Raw genomic sequence first — 15775 nt, forward strand, 5'->3', positions numbered from 1 at the left:
TACGCGGGCCTCTTACTGTTGTGGTCTCTCCCGTTGCGGAGCACAGGCTCCGGACGCGCAGGCTCAGCGGCCATGGCTCACGGGCCCAGCTGCTCCGCAGCATGTGGGATCTTCCCGGACCGGGGCACAAACCTGTGTCCCTTGCATCGGCAGGTGCACTCTCTACCACTGCGCCACCAGGGAGGCCCTAAACTGATTATTTTAAATCTAGACCCTTGCTACCAAAGTCATTCTTCTAAAATGCGGTTCTTGCTGTGGAAACCTATCAGTGTCTATCAGTTACCTTCAGGATAAGCTTTAAACTACTGTGCTTGGTATACTTTAGATACCATATGAACTATCCCATAGGATCCTATACAGTTTAGATTACCGTTTGCCTGTTGGCCTCATCACTTTGCACCAACCTTACCAACAGTTCTCCAGCGCGCCATACTTTCCATAATTCTTTCTTGAAGAATTATACTTTAAGACACAGTTCATTCAAATGTTACCTTATCTGTGAACCTTTTCCTGATTCCTGTAGGTTGGATTATCCATTTCTCTTGTGAACCTCAGATGTACTAGTTGACATTTTGCATCTATTTTAGTAACTGTCACACTGAAAGCTGTTTATTTGTTTATAGGTTGTCTCCTCACTAGACTATGAGCTCCTTGAAAGAAGGAATCGTGTCTTACTCATCTTTCTGTCTCCAGTATCTAGAACAGTTCCTGGTACAAAGTAAGTGATTAACAACTTTATTTAACTAAGACTGTATTTAGGAGTTAAAATCCATACATGCTGACAGTTAATTATACCTATGTAGACTGAGAAATACATTGTCATAAAAAATATGGTTATAGATCTTTAACACTTCTGAGCCACAGTTTCCTCATCTATAAGATGGAAATAGTACCTCCCTACTCATATAGTGTTATTATAATGCTCAGATAAAAGAATATATAGATATGGAAGCAACCTAAGTGTCCATCAGCAGATGAGTGGATTAAGAAGATATGGCATAGGGCTTCCCTGGTGGCGCAGTGGTTGAGAGTCCGCCTGCCGATGCAGGGGACACGGGTTCGTGCCCCGGTCCGGGAAGATCCCACATGCTGCGGAGCGGCTGAGCCCGTGAGCCTTGGCCACTGAGCCTGCGCGTCCGGAGCCTGTGCTCCGCAACGGGAGAGGCCACAACAGTGAGAGGCCCATGTACCGCAAAAAAAGAAAAAGAAGATATGGCATATAAATACAGTGGAATATTTTATGCAGCTATAAAAAAGAATGAAATTTTGCCATTTGTAGCAGCGGATGGACTTGGAGGGTAATATGCTAAGTGAAATAAGTCAGACAGAGAAAGACATGCTGTATGATATCACTGATATGTGGAATTAAAAAATACAACAAACTAGTGAGTATAACAAAAAAGAAGCAGACTCATAGAGAACAAACTAGTGGTTACTGTTGTTAAGAGGGAAGGGGGAGGGGCAATGTAGGGGCAGGGGATTGATTAAGAGGTATAAACTATTATGTATAAAATAAGCTACAAGGATATATTTGTACAAACTGGGAATACAGCCAATATTTTATGATAACTATAAATGGAGTATAATCTTTAAAAATTATGAGTCACTACACTGTACACCTGTAACATATAATATTGTACATCAACTATACTTCAATAAAAAATTATCACACTAAAAAAAGAATGTATGTAACAGTACATTACATGTATTTTAAGTGCCGTAACATCTTTGTTATTAAATGAAGTGTGAGAACTAATTGCATGTTGAAGTAGATGATTTTGTTTGCTGTGTATCTTCCCTTTTAAGGCAAAATAGCACCATTTTTGAAGGATCTTTATCATTTGCAGTTTAAATTTGCAGTTATTGGTGACTGGAGGCATGCACTCTTGAGTCTGAGGGCTGGTTTATATAAGACAAAGGGAGAAGTAGCTTGGAGGTGAGAATCTGGATACAGAAAAAGTTTTAAGCTGTTAGAGCGAACAGTCTTTTGCCTAGTTGGCATTTTCCCAGTCTGCACAGCATTTTAAACTTTACAATTCTTTTTATGTACCTTATTCTCAACCTCAGCAATTACCTTTCTGTCTAATTCACTAATAAAGTCCCTCAATTTTCTTTTAATCTACCTCCAAATGAATTCTTATATTCACTTATCCTTAGGTCCATCATTTACTGTTCAGAGGAAGAAGTGCCTTTTTCGTGGAAGACTAATTACACGTCATCTGTATGAAAGCTCTAGCTTTTCTTTCTTTTTCTTAGGCTGCAGACATACTCCCTTACCACCACATTTGATGAATTAGTGCTCTACACTTTCCTGTGTCTACTTCCTTGCCTTCCATGCATTCTTTACATTTTTAAAAATTCTGTAATTTGAACATGCCAATTCCAGATTATATGTAACATATGGAATTTAATAATAGAAACAAACATTTGGGAACCAACCATTCGACTTAGAACTAGGTCAGTACTAACACAGTTAAAGAGCTACCTGTGAGTACCTCTGTAACCCCATATTCCTGTCTTTCCCCAGCCCCTGAAGTAACTGCTATTTTGAATTTTTTTTTAAATTTCTTTTTTAAAAATAGTATTACCACAAATACAGTTCTTTGTTTTGAGTTTAATGTTTTGTTTAGAGTCTTTTTAAAGCTTGCACAAATGGTATTTTATTATAGAGAAATGTCTATAAATCTTTATACATTTCAAAGAAAACATTCAACCATCATAAAAGAATAATAGAAAAATCTCAGAATGCATATTCAAATTTATGACAAGAAAATAATCATGGAGACTTATTTTTGTACTGTGTGGGTATTGTTGTACCATATATGAAAGAAAGCTCCTTATTCAGAGTGTAGCAGGTATATTTCCACACACTAATTTCTTGAGTTTGGCAGAAGTGTTTCAGTTAGATTGACGGTGTACTCCTTGGAGGAGTCACAGCTTGTTATTTGGTTGCCCTTTGGACCTCAGCAGTTCTTCAGTGGGCTTCATTCAATTGTTTATTGATAGTATAAGCTTTTGAGACTCAGGATCCACAATGCCCCCATGTTTCTGGATTTTTTTTCAATCATGGAATCATGGCATTTTCAAAATAAATGCATAGCAAAAGATGAGGCCATGATAACCGCCAGAAGAATACATTTCTTTCTTCTTTGTCATTAGGAGTTGGAAGCATTTCTTGATGCTCAATGTAGAACGTAGAACGTTAAATCTTGGAGGGTGGGACTAAGTGAGAGGAAGATGTTAATACCTAGAACTCCTGTTTGTCTTTTTTCATTTACTATTGTGTTTCTAAGATACATTCATGTTGTTGCTTACAGCTATAGTTCATTCATTCTCACTACTTTTCCATTGTGTGTTAGCCTAATTCTTTTAACCATGGTTCTACCAGTGGACATTTGAGCATTTTTGTTGTTGTTGTTATTATGAAGAATGCTTATACTTGGCACACAAGTACAAAAATTTTTATAGTATGTATCTAGAATTGCTTATTGAAGGACATGCAAATGTTCAACTTTACATAATAATGCCAAATTGTTTTCCAACAATTTTACCAAATTTAACACCTACCAGCAGGACTTTACCAATTTAAACACCTAGTAGCAATGTGTAAGAGCCATTTTTGGAGCCACTGCTCCATTTTTTTTTTTTTTTTTTTTTTTTTTTTTTTTTTTTTGCTGTTATTTGGTACTGTCAAAACTCCTAGTTATTACTATTCTAGTGAGTTTGAAAATAACATCTCATGTGGTCTTAGCTAGTATTTCTCTGATGAATAATGAGATTCTATATCTTTTAAAATACTTATTGGCCAAACAAGTTTCCTGTGTATAAAATTTCTGTTCAGGTTTTTTTGCCCATTTGCTTCCTGTGTTTTTATTTTTTGTGTTTTTTTGAGGTTCTTAAATAGTTTAAATAATAATCTTTAATCAGTTTTAAGTTTTGTAAATATCTCCCAGTTTGTGGCTTGTCTTTTAGGTTTTTTTTTTTTTTAATGATGTTTTATGGTAAACAGAAGTTCTCAGTTTCCACATAGTTAAAATACTTATTCTTTTCTTCTTTGGTTAGTATGCTTGTTTAAGAAATCTTTCCTTCTGAGAGGACACAAAACAACAGTTTTCTGCTGTAATTTCTTAAAGTTTTAAAGTTTGCCTTTCATATAATATCACTAGTCCATCTTGAATTGATTTTGTATGTGAGGTAGAGATCCAGTTTAATTCTTTCCATATTGATAATATTAGGACCATTTAATTGTCCCTCCTTTCCCACAGATCTGCATTGCTACATCTGTTACCTGAGTATGTCCTTAGATACTTGGTCTTTTGGGGGACTCTTTATGTTGTTTCATTTTATTTACCCTTCTTCAGTCTTGCCAGGCATTTATTTGTTTTAGTGTTTTCTAAGAACTATGATTTTGTTGATCCTTTCTGTTACCTTTTTTCTACTTCATTAGTTTCTGTTCTTTATTATCTCCTACATTCTTTGGATTTACTCGTGATTATCTTTCTAACTTAACAGACTGGCCTGTCAACTCATTCATTTTCAACCTTTCTTCTTTTCCTAGTATAAGTCATTAAGGCTATAGATTTGCCTCTAAGTATAACTTTTACTGTATTCCAAAAATGTTTGTATGTGGTATTTTTATCATTTAGTTTTTAGTATTTTTAGAAAAATTTCCAATGTGGTTTCTGATGACTCATGAAATATTTAGAAGTGTTATTATTTTCTATTTGTATTTTAAAAATTTATCTTTCATTATTGATTTTTAACTTAATTGCATTTTGATCAGAGCCTGGGAACAGTATGATACATATTCTTTGAAATTTAGTGACATTTTCATTATCTCCCAGTGTGTGTATTATTTTTCTGTATGTCTCATGTATACTTAGAAGAATGTTTATTTTCTAGTAATTGGATGTAAGGTTCTGTTAATTAAGTCCTGCTTGTTAATCATTTTGTTTTTATTTATTTTTTCAAAAAATTTTTTAAATTGGAGTATAGTTGCTTTACAGTGTTGCGCTAACTCCTACTGCACAGCAAAGTGAACCAGCCATATGTATACACATATCCCCTCCCTTTTGGATTTCCTTCCCATTCAGGTCACCACAGAGCACTGAGTAGAATTCCCCGTGCTATACAGCGGTTCCTCACTAGATAATCTGTTTCATACCCAGCGGTTTATATATGTCAATCCCAGTCTCCCAATTCATCCCACCCCGCATTTCCCCCGCTAGTGTCCATGTGTTTATTCTCTTCATCATGTCTCTATTTCTGCTTTGCAAATAGTTTCATCTGTTTTGGTCCACTTGATCCATGGAAAATTAGTGTGTGTTGAAATCGCCCAAGGCAATGGTCAATTTGTCAGTTTCTTTCTGTGGGTCTAACAATCTTTGGAGGCTTTTCTCCCCCCAGGAGATGGTGAATTTTATTTTGCCTTGTATGGATAGAGATTTGATTTGCTTAGAAATGTTCCATGGTAAAGAGAGACCAGGAGAAAGCACAGTATGTAGAATTCTATTTTAATTTTCACTGTCAACTGGGAGAGCAGCATACTCACAGTACTGAACTCAGAAGCTGGATTCTTCAGGGTTCTTTGGCTCAGCTGCAGATTGGAGTTCTTGATCCTTTGTTATGTTTCCTTTCAGACTTCTTCCATTAGTCTTTGTTCCTTCATCTCTTGGTCCATGCTTGAGTTCCCACTTTCACCTTTTGGGACACTCACCAAATCTGTTTTATTTTCATCTTTCCAGGTTTCATCTTTCCTGAGATGTTGAGCTGGAGTGACTTTTCCTTCATCACTTGTAGGGGATTGCTGCTCTATGTTTGAGCTCTGAGATCAAGTAGAAAGATTAGCACTTCACTTCACCCAAGCATTCTCTGTTGATGGAGGGGCCAGCATTACCTTTAGTAGCTAATCAGGTTTGGGAAGCTTAGAAGTTGGAGAGTGACAGTCTTTTGCCTTAGTGAGTATTTCATTTTCCAGAGACATCTCACTCTCTCTCCTTCATGCATCCCCATCTGACTTCTGGCAGATGTGGCAAGGTCCCAATCTGAGATGACGCACTTCCTGTCTTTGACCATTACTGTTCTAAATTTTCTTCACTCTGCCAGTTTGGGTGTCTCTCCTGAGGCTGTCATTCTAGTTTTGGTTCATCGAACTGATGCTGCGATTTCTCCCTTTCCTTCTGTAGCTGGTCTTCTACTTGCTGTCTCACAGGTGGGTCAGCAGGCTTTGCTGCTCCAAAGATGGAAGCTGCTTGACTAAACTGGGAAGTACCAGCAGAGGAGTCATCTTCCTTAGGACTACTCTGAGGCTTTAGATTCAGTTTGGGTCTCTGGGAGGGTCCTCTATCATCACACCTGTAATCATCTGGAGAGCAGTTGTCTTTGGTGCTCCACGACTGAATGTCCTGTCTATCCATCTTCACAGTGGTCCTGCTTCCTCTGTAGTCGTCATCCCTATAGTACCCACTACGACTTGCATTTCTGCCATTGTTTATCCTGAAGTCATAGCCTCTACCATGGTCTCTGCTGCCTTAGTCATGATAGCAGTCCTGGCCTCCGTAGTGATCACAGTGTTTGCCTTCAAAGCTCTCTTCACCTCTCCTAGGTGGATAGTCAAATCCAAGCTGTCTATGGCAGGACAGTTCCTCAAGTCTGTATCGATTTTGTGAGAAAGCTGATTTCTTTTTCAGCCCAAAGAATGATCATCCTTGTCTTTTTCCCGTGCTTGATTAGCAGTGTCCCCTGGAATTCTGTTACCTAGAGATTTTTTTATTGAGGTTGAGGACACAGAGCAGGGACTCCAGGTTCTCAAACTCAGCATTATTGAAACCTTTCAACCTCTCTGGATTACTGGGTTCGCATGGTAAATACGCTGCACTGATACTTAATCCTCTAAAGAATTCCTTAATGGAGACTTCTGTCTATCACAAGTTGGGTTCCCCAGAAAAGCAGTGTAGGGTGGCAGATGGGGAAATGGCTCTGGTTCCCAGGCAGCCTGTGGAGCAGTGGGCAGGATGTATTGGTTAGTTGCAGGTGCCTTATACATGTTGTCATCCTAACTGTGCCAAGTGCTTGAAACATCCTCCAGATCATCTGCTCTATCAGTCCAGCTGACTGGTTTGGGGATATAGATGCTGCTTCCACCAGTGTTACTACCATCCTCAGCCTGTAAGCCTGTTAGGGAGATAGGGTTCCCATTCTTCTTGGCTCAGGTCACTTTGCTGGGCTAGGGGAAAGAACCAAAACGAGGCTTTTTTTCTTTTTTTTTTTTTTTAAGCATGCAAATTTGGAGTTTTATTTCTACTTACTAGATTGGATCTTGTATCATTTTCTTTGTTCTCCCTAATAATGCTCTTTTTCTGCTATTATAACTAATCCCAGCTTTCTTTTTGTTTATATTTGCCTAATATGTCCTTTTCCATATTTTTGCTTTCATCCAATCAGCATCTTTATTTTGTAGGTGTCTCTTGTCTTACTTTTGAATTTGTCCGTATACATTTATTGTGATTATTTCTATATTTGAACTCTCTTTGTGCTTTCTGATAGTCCGGGTTGCTTTATGCCTTTTTTTTTTCCTTTCCTTTTCTAGCCTTTTTTTGGGAATTGATTTTTTTTTTTTAAATTGTATTCTCTTCTCTACTAGTTTGGAAATTACACTCACTTATTTCTATTCTTTTATGATTACCCTTGAAATTCTGCTGACATACTATTAATATATAGGCTAAAGTTAAACCAGACCATAATCCCTCTGCTGGACAATGCAAGAATTTACATCACCAACTCCTATCCTCTCTCTTCCTACCCTGCTCCTCCATTATATGCTTCTGTTCCTTATTCCATATTTGAACGGTTTATACGGGTTTTATTTAAATACCATAATAAGATGTTGTTATTGTTATTTTATTCAGACAATGTTTATTTAGATTTATTTGTATGCTTACTAATTTCTTTACTCGTCTTTTCCTTCTTGCATCTCAGATCATCCTTGTGTGTAATTTTACTCTTTTATGAAACATGTCCTTTAGATTTTGTTGAAGTAAAGGTCTGCTGCCGGTAAACTCTCTTTTGGTTTATCTGGCAAAGTCTTAATGCCTTCTGTGTCCCAAAGAGAGTTTTAGTGGTTGAATAATTTTTGTCTCAGTTCTTTGCACATAGATGCTTGTTCTACCTTTTGTGCTTCCATTGCTGCTGTTGAGAATTCTGCTGTCACTTTACTCTCTTCTTTTATATGTAATCACTTTTCTTTCTGGCTGCTTTTAACATGCTCTCTTTTGGTGTTCTGCAGTTTGACTGCTTTGTGTCCAAATGTGAGTGTCTTTATGTTTATCCTGCCTCTTTTATATATATTGTATTTCTTAGAATTGTGAATAAATGTTTTTCATGGCTCCAGAAAATTAAGTCATTTTCTCTCCTGGTATGACCTCCTCTTTCTTCATTTTCTGAGATTATGAGTAGAAATATATTTCAGGTCACGTTTTATCTTTCACGTCTTTTAGCTTCTTTTTCATATTTTCAAGCTGTTTATTTCAGCATTACTTCCAAATGATTTTTTTAGGTTTATGTTCAAGTTTACTGATTCTTAAATTCTGTCTAATCTGAATAAACTATGGATTTTAATTAATAATATATTGATATTGGTTCATTGATTATGACAAGTGTAGCATACTAATATAAGAAATTAATAGTAGGGGAAACTGGGTATAGGGTATATGAGAACTCTGTTATCTTCACAACTTTTCTGTAAATCTGAAACTATTCTAAAATGAAGAGTTTAAACAAATTCTATATGATTCTTTTTCAGATATGCAATGCCATTTTCATAGTCTCTTTGCTTGACCATGTTTTATTTTATCTTTTATTGCTAAAACTAATTTTTAAAAGTTTGTTTAATAATCATAATATGTAAAGTTCATAAAGGGTAAGAAACATATTTGTTAATATTTCTCAATCTTGCCCTGAATGTTCTACTTTATGTTAGTAGGTTAAAAGTGTATAGAAGGTTAGCCTTAAAATATTTGCCATGCAGAAGAAAGCTGCTTTGTATTTTATTTAAAAACTAAAAATTGGGTGGAGCAGTGAAACAGAACTTGAAAAAAATTATCTATAAAAAGAAACATGCAGGATTTACTGGGGACATGACAACTTAATGTAATATATAAACCTGCTCTAGGTACTGTATTTAAAGATTATGATAAAGGACATTGTTGGGACAGATGATGAAATTATAGTATATGGACTGTATATTAGATAATGATAATGTACTAGCTAAGTTCCTGAATTCTATTATTGTATTGTATTGTGAGAATATTTTTATTCATAGGAAATACATACTAAAGTATTAAAGAGTAAAGGGACAGTTTACTTAGGTGGTTCAGGTAGTAAATTAATACTGTATAATATTATATAATATGTAAAAATAAACATATAAAAATTATTTGTGTATTTGTTTGATTTATAAATCAACACATGACCCTGGATTCTTAGTACCATCATTTATTTTGTTGCTCAAGTTGACCCAGATATGGTTACTTAGCCATATTCTCTTGTAGTTCTTACAATAATAATAAGTCTTAATTTTAAATGGGGGACAGCTGTGGCTATATCAACATGTGATGGGTTGGAAATATTCTTTTAAGTGTGGTTTCTTAGTTAATTCAAGTAAACAGTGTTAATCATATTGAAAATTATAATCTCTAATATATGAATAAATTAACTTTTTTGTAGGTTTAAGCTGAATTTTGGGACATGGCCACTGCTTCACCAAGGTCTGATACTAGTAATAATGACAGTGGAAGGTTACAGTTACAGGTAACTGGTAAGTTATTTTCACAATAATTTAAAATAGTAGTTCCTTGATGAAACTTTCTTTTTAATACCAAATTCAGCAGACTTATTTCATAAGTATATTTTCTTTTAGATTCATGCCATGGTGTATTTGTTGCAATAGGCCTCAAAGCTAGAAACCCTCTAAAAATATTTTATGTGTTCAGTAAGTGTTTATTGAACCTGTGCTGGATGCAGAGAAGCTATATCCTCTGGTGGTGGGAGAATTTGTGTATTGGAATAAACACCATTGAGCTGGTCCTTAAATGATTATTAGGATGGAGAAGGATGCTAAAAGCCTTTTTTCATCCATTTAAGCTATTCATTTAATCATTGGGCAAATATTTGTTAAGTGGAATTCTATATATGAAAACACAGGCCCTAGTACTCCAGGAACTTACTATATAATGTTGAGACAGATTTGTTTTGCATGGACAGTTACCATGCAAAGTGATCATTAACTGGATGCAGTGAGAACTTAGAGGAAAGTGTCATAGGTCTGCTTGGGATTGGAGATGGCCTATAGATCTAGGAGAATAGGGTAAGAGAAAGACTCACAGAGGGTAACACTTTGACTCTTGTAGGAGGGCTCAGAGTTCATTTCAAATTAGATTGGCAGCTAAAAGCATGAGAGAGAGAGGGAACAGCATATGTAAAAGCATGAAAGAGCCTTTTTTTAGGTGACTTCAGACAATTTATTTCAGCTAGTTGGAATAATGATTCAAGGAGTGGTCCTTAAACCAGCAATTTTACTAGTAGAAATTTATTTTGTAGGTATTTATATTATTTATTAATGCATATAAATAATGTCCATATATAATATATGTATATAGTTTTTTTATATATAAATATCTACAAGATGAATTAGTAGAAGTAACAGAGAGAGAGTGAGAGAGAGTTTTTAATAGCAAAAGACTGACAGTGGAATTCTAGATAAACAATGACATGAAATAAATGAATACGGGTACCAGTAAGAGCCAAGTTCTAAGATAATATTAAGTGAAAGAGCAAGTTGTGGAATAGTGTGTTTAGTATGTGACCATATGGATGTGAAAAAGGAGGGGTGTTTGTATGTGCCTCTATGCTTATAACATTAGAAATAATATTTGCCTTAGGTGGGGCAGGATTGAGCTTAGAATAAGAAGGAGATATACTGTAATTCCCATGGTACTCATTACTGTGAGGTCAGTTGTTTCTAGGAGTTTTCAGTGAACGAGAACTAGGAAATGTTTATTGTCTTAGAAAGCAAAAAACAAATCCTGAGTTCATGCTGATATTTGCAATTCAAAATAATAGCTATAGCCTCTAAGTAACCATTTTCCACTAAAAGGAGCAAAAAGTTATTTTTACTTCATTTGACTTTATATTTCTATCTCTTTTCTCTTAACCTCAGAATTTTAATTCTAAATGATGTTAACACAGTTATATCTGTTTTATCCTAACATACACAGAATAGCAAAGTTAAAATTACCGAAAGTAACAGGCCCACTCATCACAGTTTTAAGATTTCTTTGTGAGCTTCCCCTCCTTAGGATGTATAGTCAGAGTACCATGTTTCAAAGTAACTTAATTTTCTATTTGGTTATGCCACCAACTGGACTAGTTAGATTCACTGCTTTTAGTTATTTACTTTTTATTTAATTTTGTTTTATCACCATATAAAACATTTATACAGTTCTGGAGTCAAAATTATTAAATTAAGGTATATTTGGAGAAGTCTGGCTACTTTATCCCATTCCTCCCCCGTCTCTCCCTTGCCCTTTTGGTAAACATTTTTATTTATTTTCATTTATCCTTCCATTTCTTCTTTTTGAAAATATAAGCAGATATGCACAGTGTATGTATTCACATCTCTCCTCCCGACCCTCTAGTTCTTAGCACCTAGTTTCTGCACCTTGCTTTTCTTCATTTAACAGTAATATCCTGGAGTAATATCCGTAGCAGGGTATTCCATACACCTTTTTATCGCTACACAGCACTCTATTGACTAGATATACCAAAATTAATTCAGCTAGCCCCCTATTGATGGACATTGGGTACCATGTTTTGTTATTGCAGATAGTCCTATGCTACAGTAAAGAGCTTCGTGCGAATGTCATTTCTTATTTTTGCTCGTGTCATTAGGATAGAATCCTAGAATGAGATTGCTGGGTCAGAGAGTAAGCACGTGTAATAATGTCAATCACAGTTGATCCCTGAACTGCAGGGTTTATGGGTGCTGACTCCTGTGCAGTTGAAAATCCGTGTATAACTTTACAGTCAGCCCTCAGTGTCCATGGTTGCACACCCATGGATTCAACCAACCGCTGATCGTGTAGTACTGCGATATGTCCTTATTTTAAAAAAACCTGCGTGTAAGCGGATCCACGCAGTTCAAACCCCTGTTGGTCAAAGGCCAACTATGTTGCCAAGTTCCTCTCCATAGGATCTGTACTATTTCTGTGTTCCCACCAGCTGTCTATGAGAATGCCTGTTTTCCTATAGCCTCATCAAGATATGCTGTCAGGCATGTTGACAGGTCAGAAGTGGTATCGTGTCATTTTAAATATCATTTCTCTCATTATAAGTGAGGTTGAGCCATGTTTAAGGGATATTTGTATTTAGTTTTCTGTGAACTGAGAACTTACATGTTTTGAAGCAATTTCCTGGTGATTCTGATGTGTATTGCACTTAAGAACCAGTTATACGTGTAATTTCTAATACTTCTGCTTTTGCTCTGCATAAGCTTAGAGCCGTATATTTGGTTACAGTGTTGCTTGTGCAGGACCTGTGGCCTACATATCTGAGGTGTGACTTTCTTCCTGTTCTTTACCTAATGTATGAGTACTTAATTGAAGTAGCAAAGACCTGATCTAGCTGATTTGAGCCAAAAGGCAACTTACAGAGAAGCTATCAGGTAGCTAATAGAATCACCGGAAGTCTAGAGAACCAATTGGAAAATAGGTATGGACCAAAGGAATGTAATTAGCCAAGATAGTGCCTCCACAGTATTTATCATTTCACATATCAGTTATTATTCTCCTTTGAAATACAGTGATGCTCTTGGGAAACCAAACTTGGACCTGTGCTAAATGGCACCAGGTTTTAGTGCCTTGCTTTTCCTCTCTTTTTTCCTTGCCTTTGCCTTTCTTTCATTTTGTTGATCTGGTTTTTTAAATTACAAAACACCTTAAAATCCACAATCTTATTGATCTAACAGTACCTTATGTAATAAATATGTACTCCAGTTTTACCAAGGAAGGAACTGAGAATCAGATTAAATGCCTTCCATTAGTAATAAGAAACCAACCAAGGTCTTATGTTGTTGCTCCTTTTATTAGGTAACAGTGACCTCTGTATTGATTTTTCTTTAATTTTTTTTTTTTTTTTTTTTGTGGTACGCGGGCCTCTCACTGTTGTGGCCTCTCCCGTTGCGGAGCACAGGCTCCAGACGCGCAGGCTCGGCGGCCATGGCTCACGGGCCCAGCCGCTCCACGGCATGTGGGATCTTCCCGGACCGGGGCATGAACCCGTGTCCCCTGCATTGGCAGGCGGACTCTCAACCACTGCGCCCCAGGGAAGCCCTAGCTTATATATTTTTATTCTTATTTCTCTTCGTAACCCATATCTGATTGGCAGCAACAGATAAGAATAAGAATATTGGTCATGAAAGCAGGAAAACTGTAACAGAAAAAAGCCAAAGTGAAAACTACCTACCATAACATGCTATAATGTGTACTATAGAGAAGCAGCTGTACATAAGAGTTAATAGTACACAGAAGTGTTATCATCTTCATTAGTCTAGATTTCAGGCTTTCTACAGGAAAGTGACAGAAACAAAGTGTGCAAGATGGATAAGAAGATAAGATTTGAGATTGAAAAACTAATGGGCTGTTATATTCACATTTATAATTTTTTAACTATAGTGTCTTATAGTACCTTAATAGTTTAATTTTAAAATTAAAAAATGTAATGATACGTATCATATTTTTGTAAGAGTGCTGTGAATTATGGGTTTAACTTTATTCTTTTCAGACGCTTCAGCATTTATGGAATAATCTATCTTTTCCCATTGATTTGAAATGCTACCATTATCATGTACTAACATCTTATTTGTTCTTTTCTTTTCACCTCTGCCCTTATAGCACAGTCAGGCTGTTTTATTTTCATTTTACAGTACTTTTAAGAAATACATTGGGGGAGAAATCTATTATTACTTTACATTTTAAAATATGCCTTTATTATTCTCTAATTTTCTTTACATTTCATTTGAATTTTAGAGTTTTCTTCCCTTCTCCTCTGTCCTCCCCGCCCCCCAAAAATCCCAATATTAGTGTTTTCATTTAGGTCATTTAAAAATAATGTATTAAAGTGCTCGCTTCAGCAGCACATATACTAAAAAAATTGGAACGATGTAAAGAAGATTAGCATGGCCCCTGAACAAGGATGACATGCAAATTCGTGAAGTGTTCCATATTTTTAGTTTATCAGTTGTAACAAAGGTACCACTTTGGTAACAGGGAAGGCTGTGCGTATGTGCTCCCGCAGAGAGTTTATGAAAAAGGATGTGCTCCCGCAGAGAGTTTATGAAAAATCCCCCTCAATTTTGCTGCCAACCTAAGCTGCTCAAAAAATAAAGGTTTAAAGTAAAATGAAAAAAAAAAAGTATTAAATTGGCGATATTGAAATCTTTCAGTGTTAAAATTTCTAAATCCAGGGATCATCATGTCATTCCCTTCAAGTTTTTTATGTTCATCAGTAAAGTTTTATAGTTATCTTCATGTATGTACATTTCTTATGTTTATTACTAGATTTTAGGGGGGTGGTATTATTATGAATGGGATTGTTATATTAAATTCTAACACATGCACAGAGGACTCTTTTTCTGATAGATTTCCCATATTTATATAACCTTACAATAGAGGATATTCTGGTATAACACCAAAGGAAACTCATGAAATAGGAAAATAAAATCTATCTTATGTATTCCACTAATTAGAATTCTTATTTGAATTAATGCGGTTATCTTTTGGTTATTTAAAATCATAGTATTCTCGTTATTTATTATATATGCACATTTTTGCCAGCATGTTATGAATTCCTTGTGAGATTAAAAATTAGCTTTTAAAAATTACTTTCCTTACCCTGCCAGCATCTGGTATTATTGAAGACTGTGCCAATTAAAAATATACAATGGATATATTTTGAATATGTCTGCAATTAACTCAGAAGAGTTAATACTATACAGTAAGTCATAATAGTTATAGAGTAATAGTCACTATTGTTGGGTGCTAGGCATTCACTGATAAGAATGGTACTTTGGACCCCTTCACTCACCAATCCTAAGAATCAGGTACTGTTTATTGTTCCCCTATTTTTCAGATGAGAAAATTGAGGGTCAGGGAGGTTAATTGACTTACTTAAAGTCAGACGTCTAGCCAAGTGGCAGAGTTAAAATATGAACCCAGATGTGTCCAACACTTTTTTTTTTAAGAGGAGCTTTGGAACCACAGCAAAATTGAGAGGAAAGTACAGAGACTTCCAGATATGCCAACCCCCACACATGCATAGCCTCCCCCATTATCAACATCCCTCACCAGAGTGCTACATTCATTACAAATGATGAACCTACATAGTCACCTAAGTTCATAGTTTACAGTAGGGTGCACACTTGGTGGCGTACATTCTGTGGGTTTGGACAAAAGTCTAATGACATGTATCCATCATTATAGTATTATACGAAGTACTTTCACTGCCCTAAAAATCCTCTGTGCTCCATCTATTCATCCCTCACCCATGCTTCCCCAGTCCCTAGCAACCGCTGATCTTTATACAGTCTTCATAGTTTTGCCTTTTCCAAAATGTTATATAATTGGAATCATGCAAGATACAGCCTTTTCAGATTGGCTTTTTTCACTTAGTATTATGCATTTAAATTTTCTCCGTGTCTCTCCATGACTTGATGACATTTCTT

At 35.9% G+C, this 15775-nt stretch overlaps 1 protein-coding gene, 1 non-coding gene and 1 pseudogene across 3 annotated transcripts in view; 2 read left to right on the forward strand and 1 right to left on the reverse strand.

Moving 5' to 3' along the window:
• The window catches only part of WWP1 (WW domain containing E3 ubiquitin protein ligase 1), a 117295-nt gene that overhangs the window by 22978 nt on the left and 78542 nt on the right, over positions 1-15775 (forward strand). For both annotated transcript variants that reach the window (XM_049700392.1, XM_033439805.2), the window contains 2 exons: positions 624-718; positions 9724-9814. In XM_049700392.1, the coding sequence (XP_049556349.1) occupies positions 9745-9814 (70 nt within the window). In that variant the 5' untranslated portion in view covers positions 624-718; positions 9724-9744. The remainder of the gene's footprint in view (positions 1-623; positions 719-9723; positions 9815-15775) is intronic.
• On the reverse strand, positions 4920-8182 carry LOC105748311 (eukaryotic translation initiation factor 4B-like; annotated as a pseudogene).
• On the forward strand, positions 14173-14282 carry LOC117203807 (U6 spliceosomal RNA). Its single transcript, XR_004486704.1, has one exon. It is a non-coding gene; the product is annotated as a U6 spliceosomal RNA (small nuclear RNA).

Source organism: Orcinus orca, chromosome 17 (genome assembly GCF_937001465.1).
Source record: "Orcinus orca chromosome 17, mOrcOrc1.1, whole genome shotgun sequence".
Lineage (NCBI taxonomy): Eukaryota > Metazoa > Chordata > Mammalia > Artiodactyla > Delphinidae > Orcinus > Orcinus orca.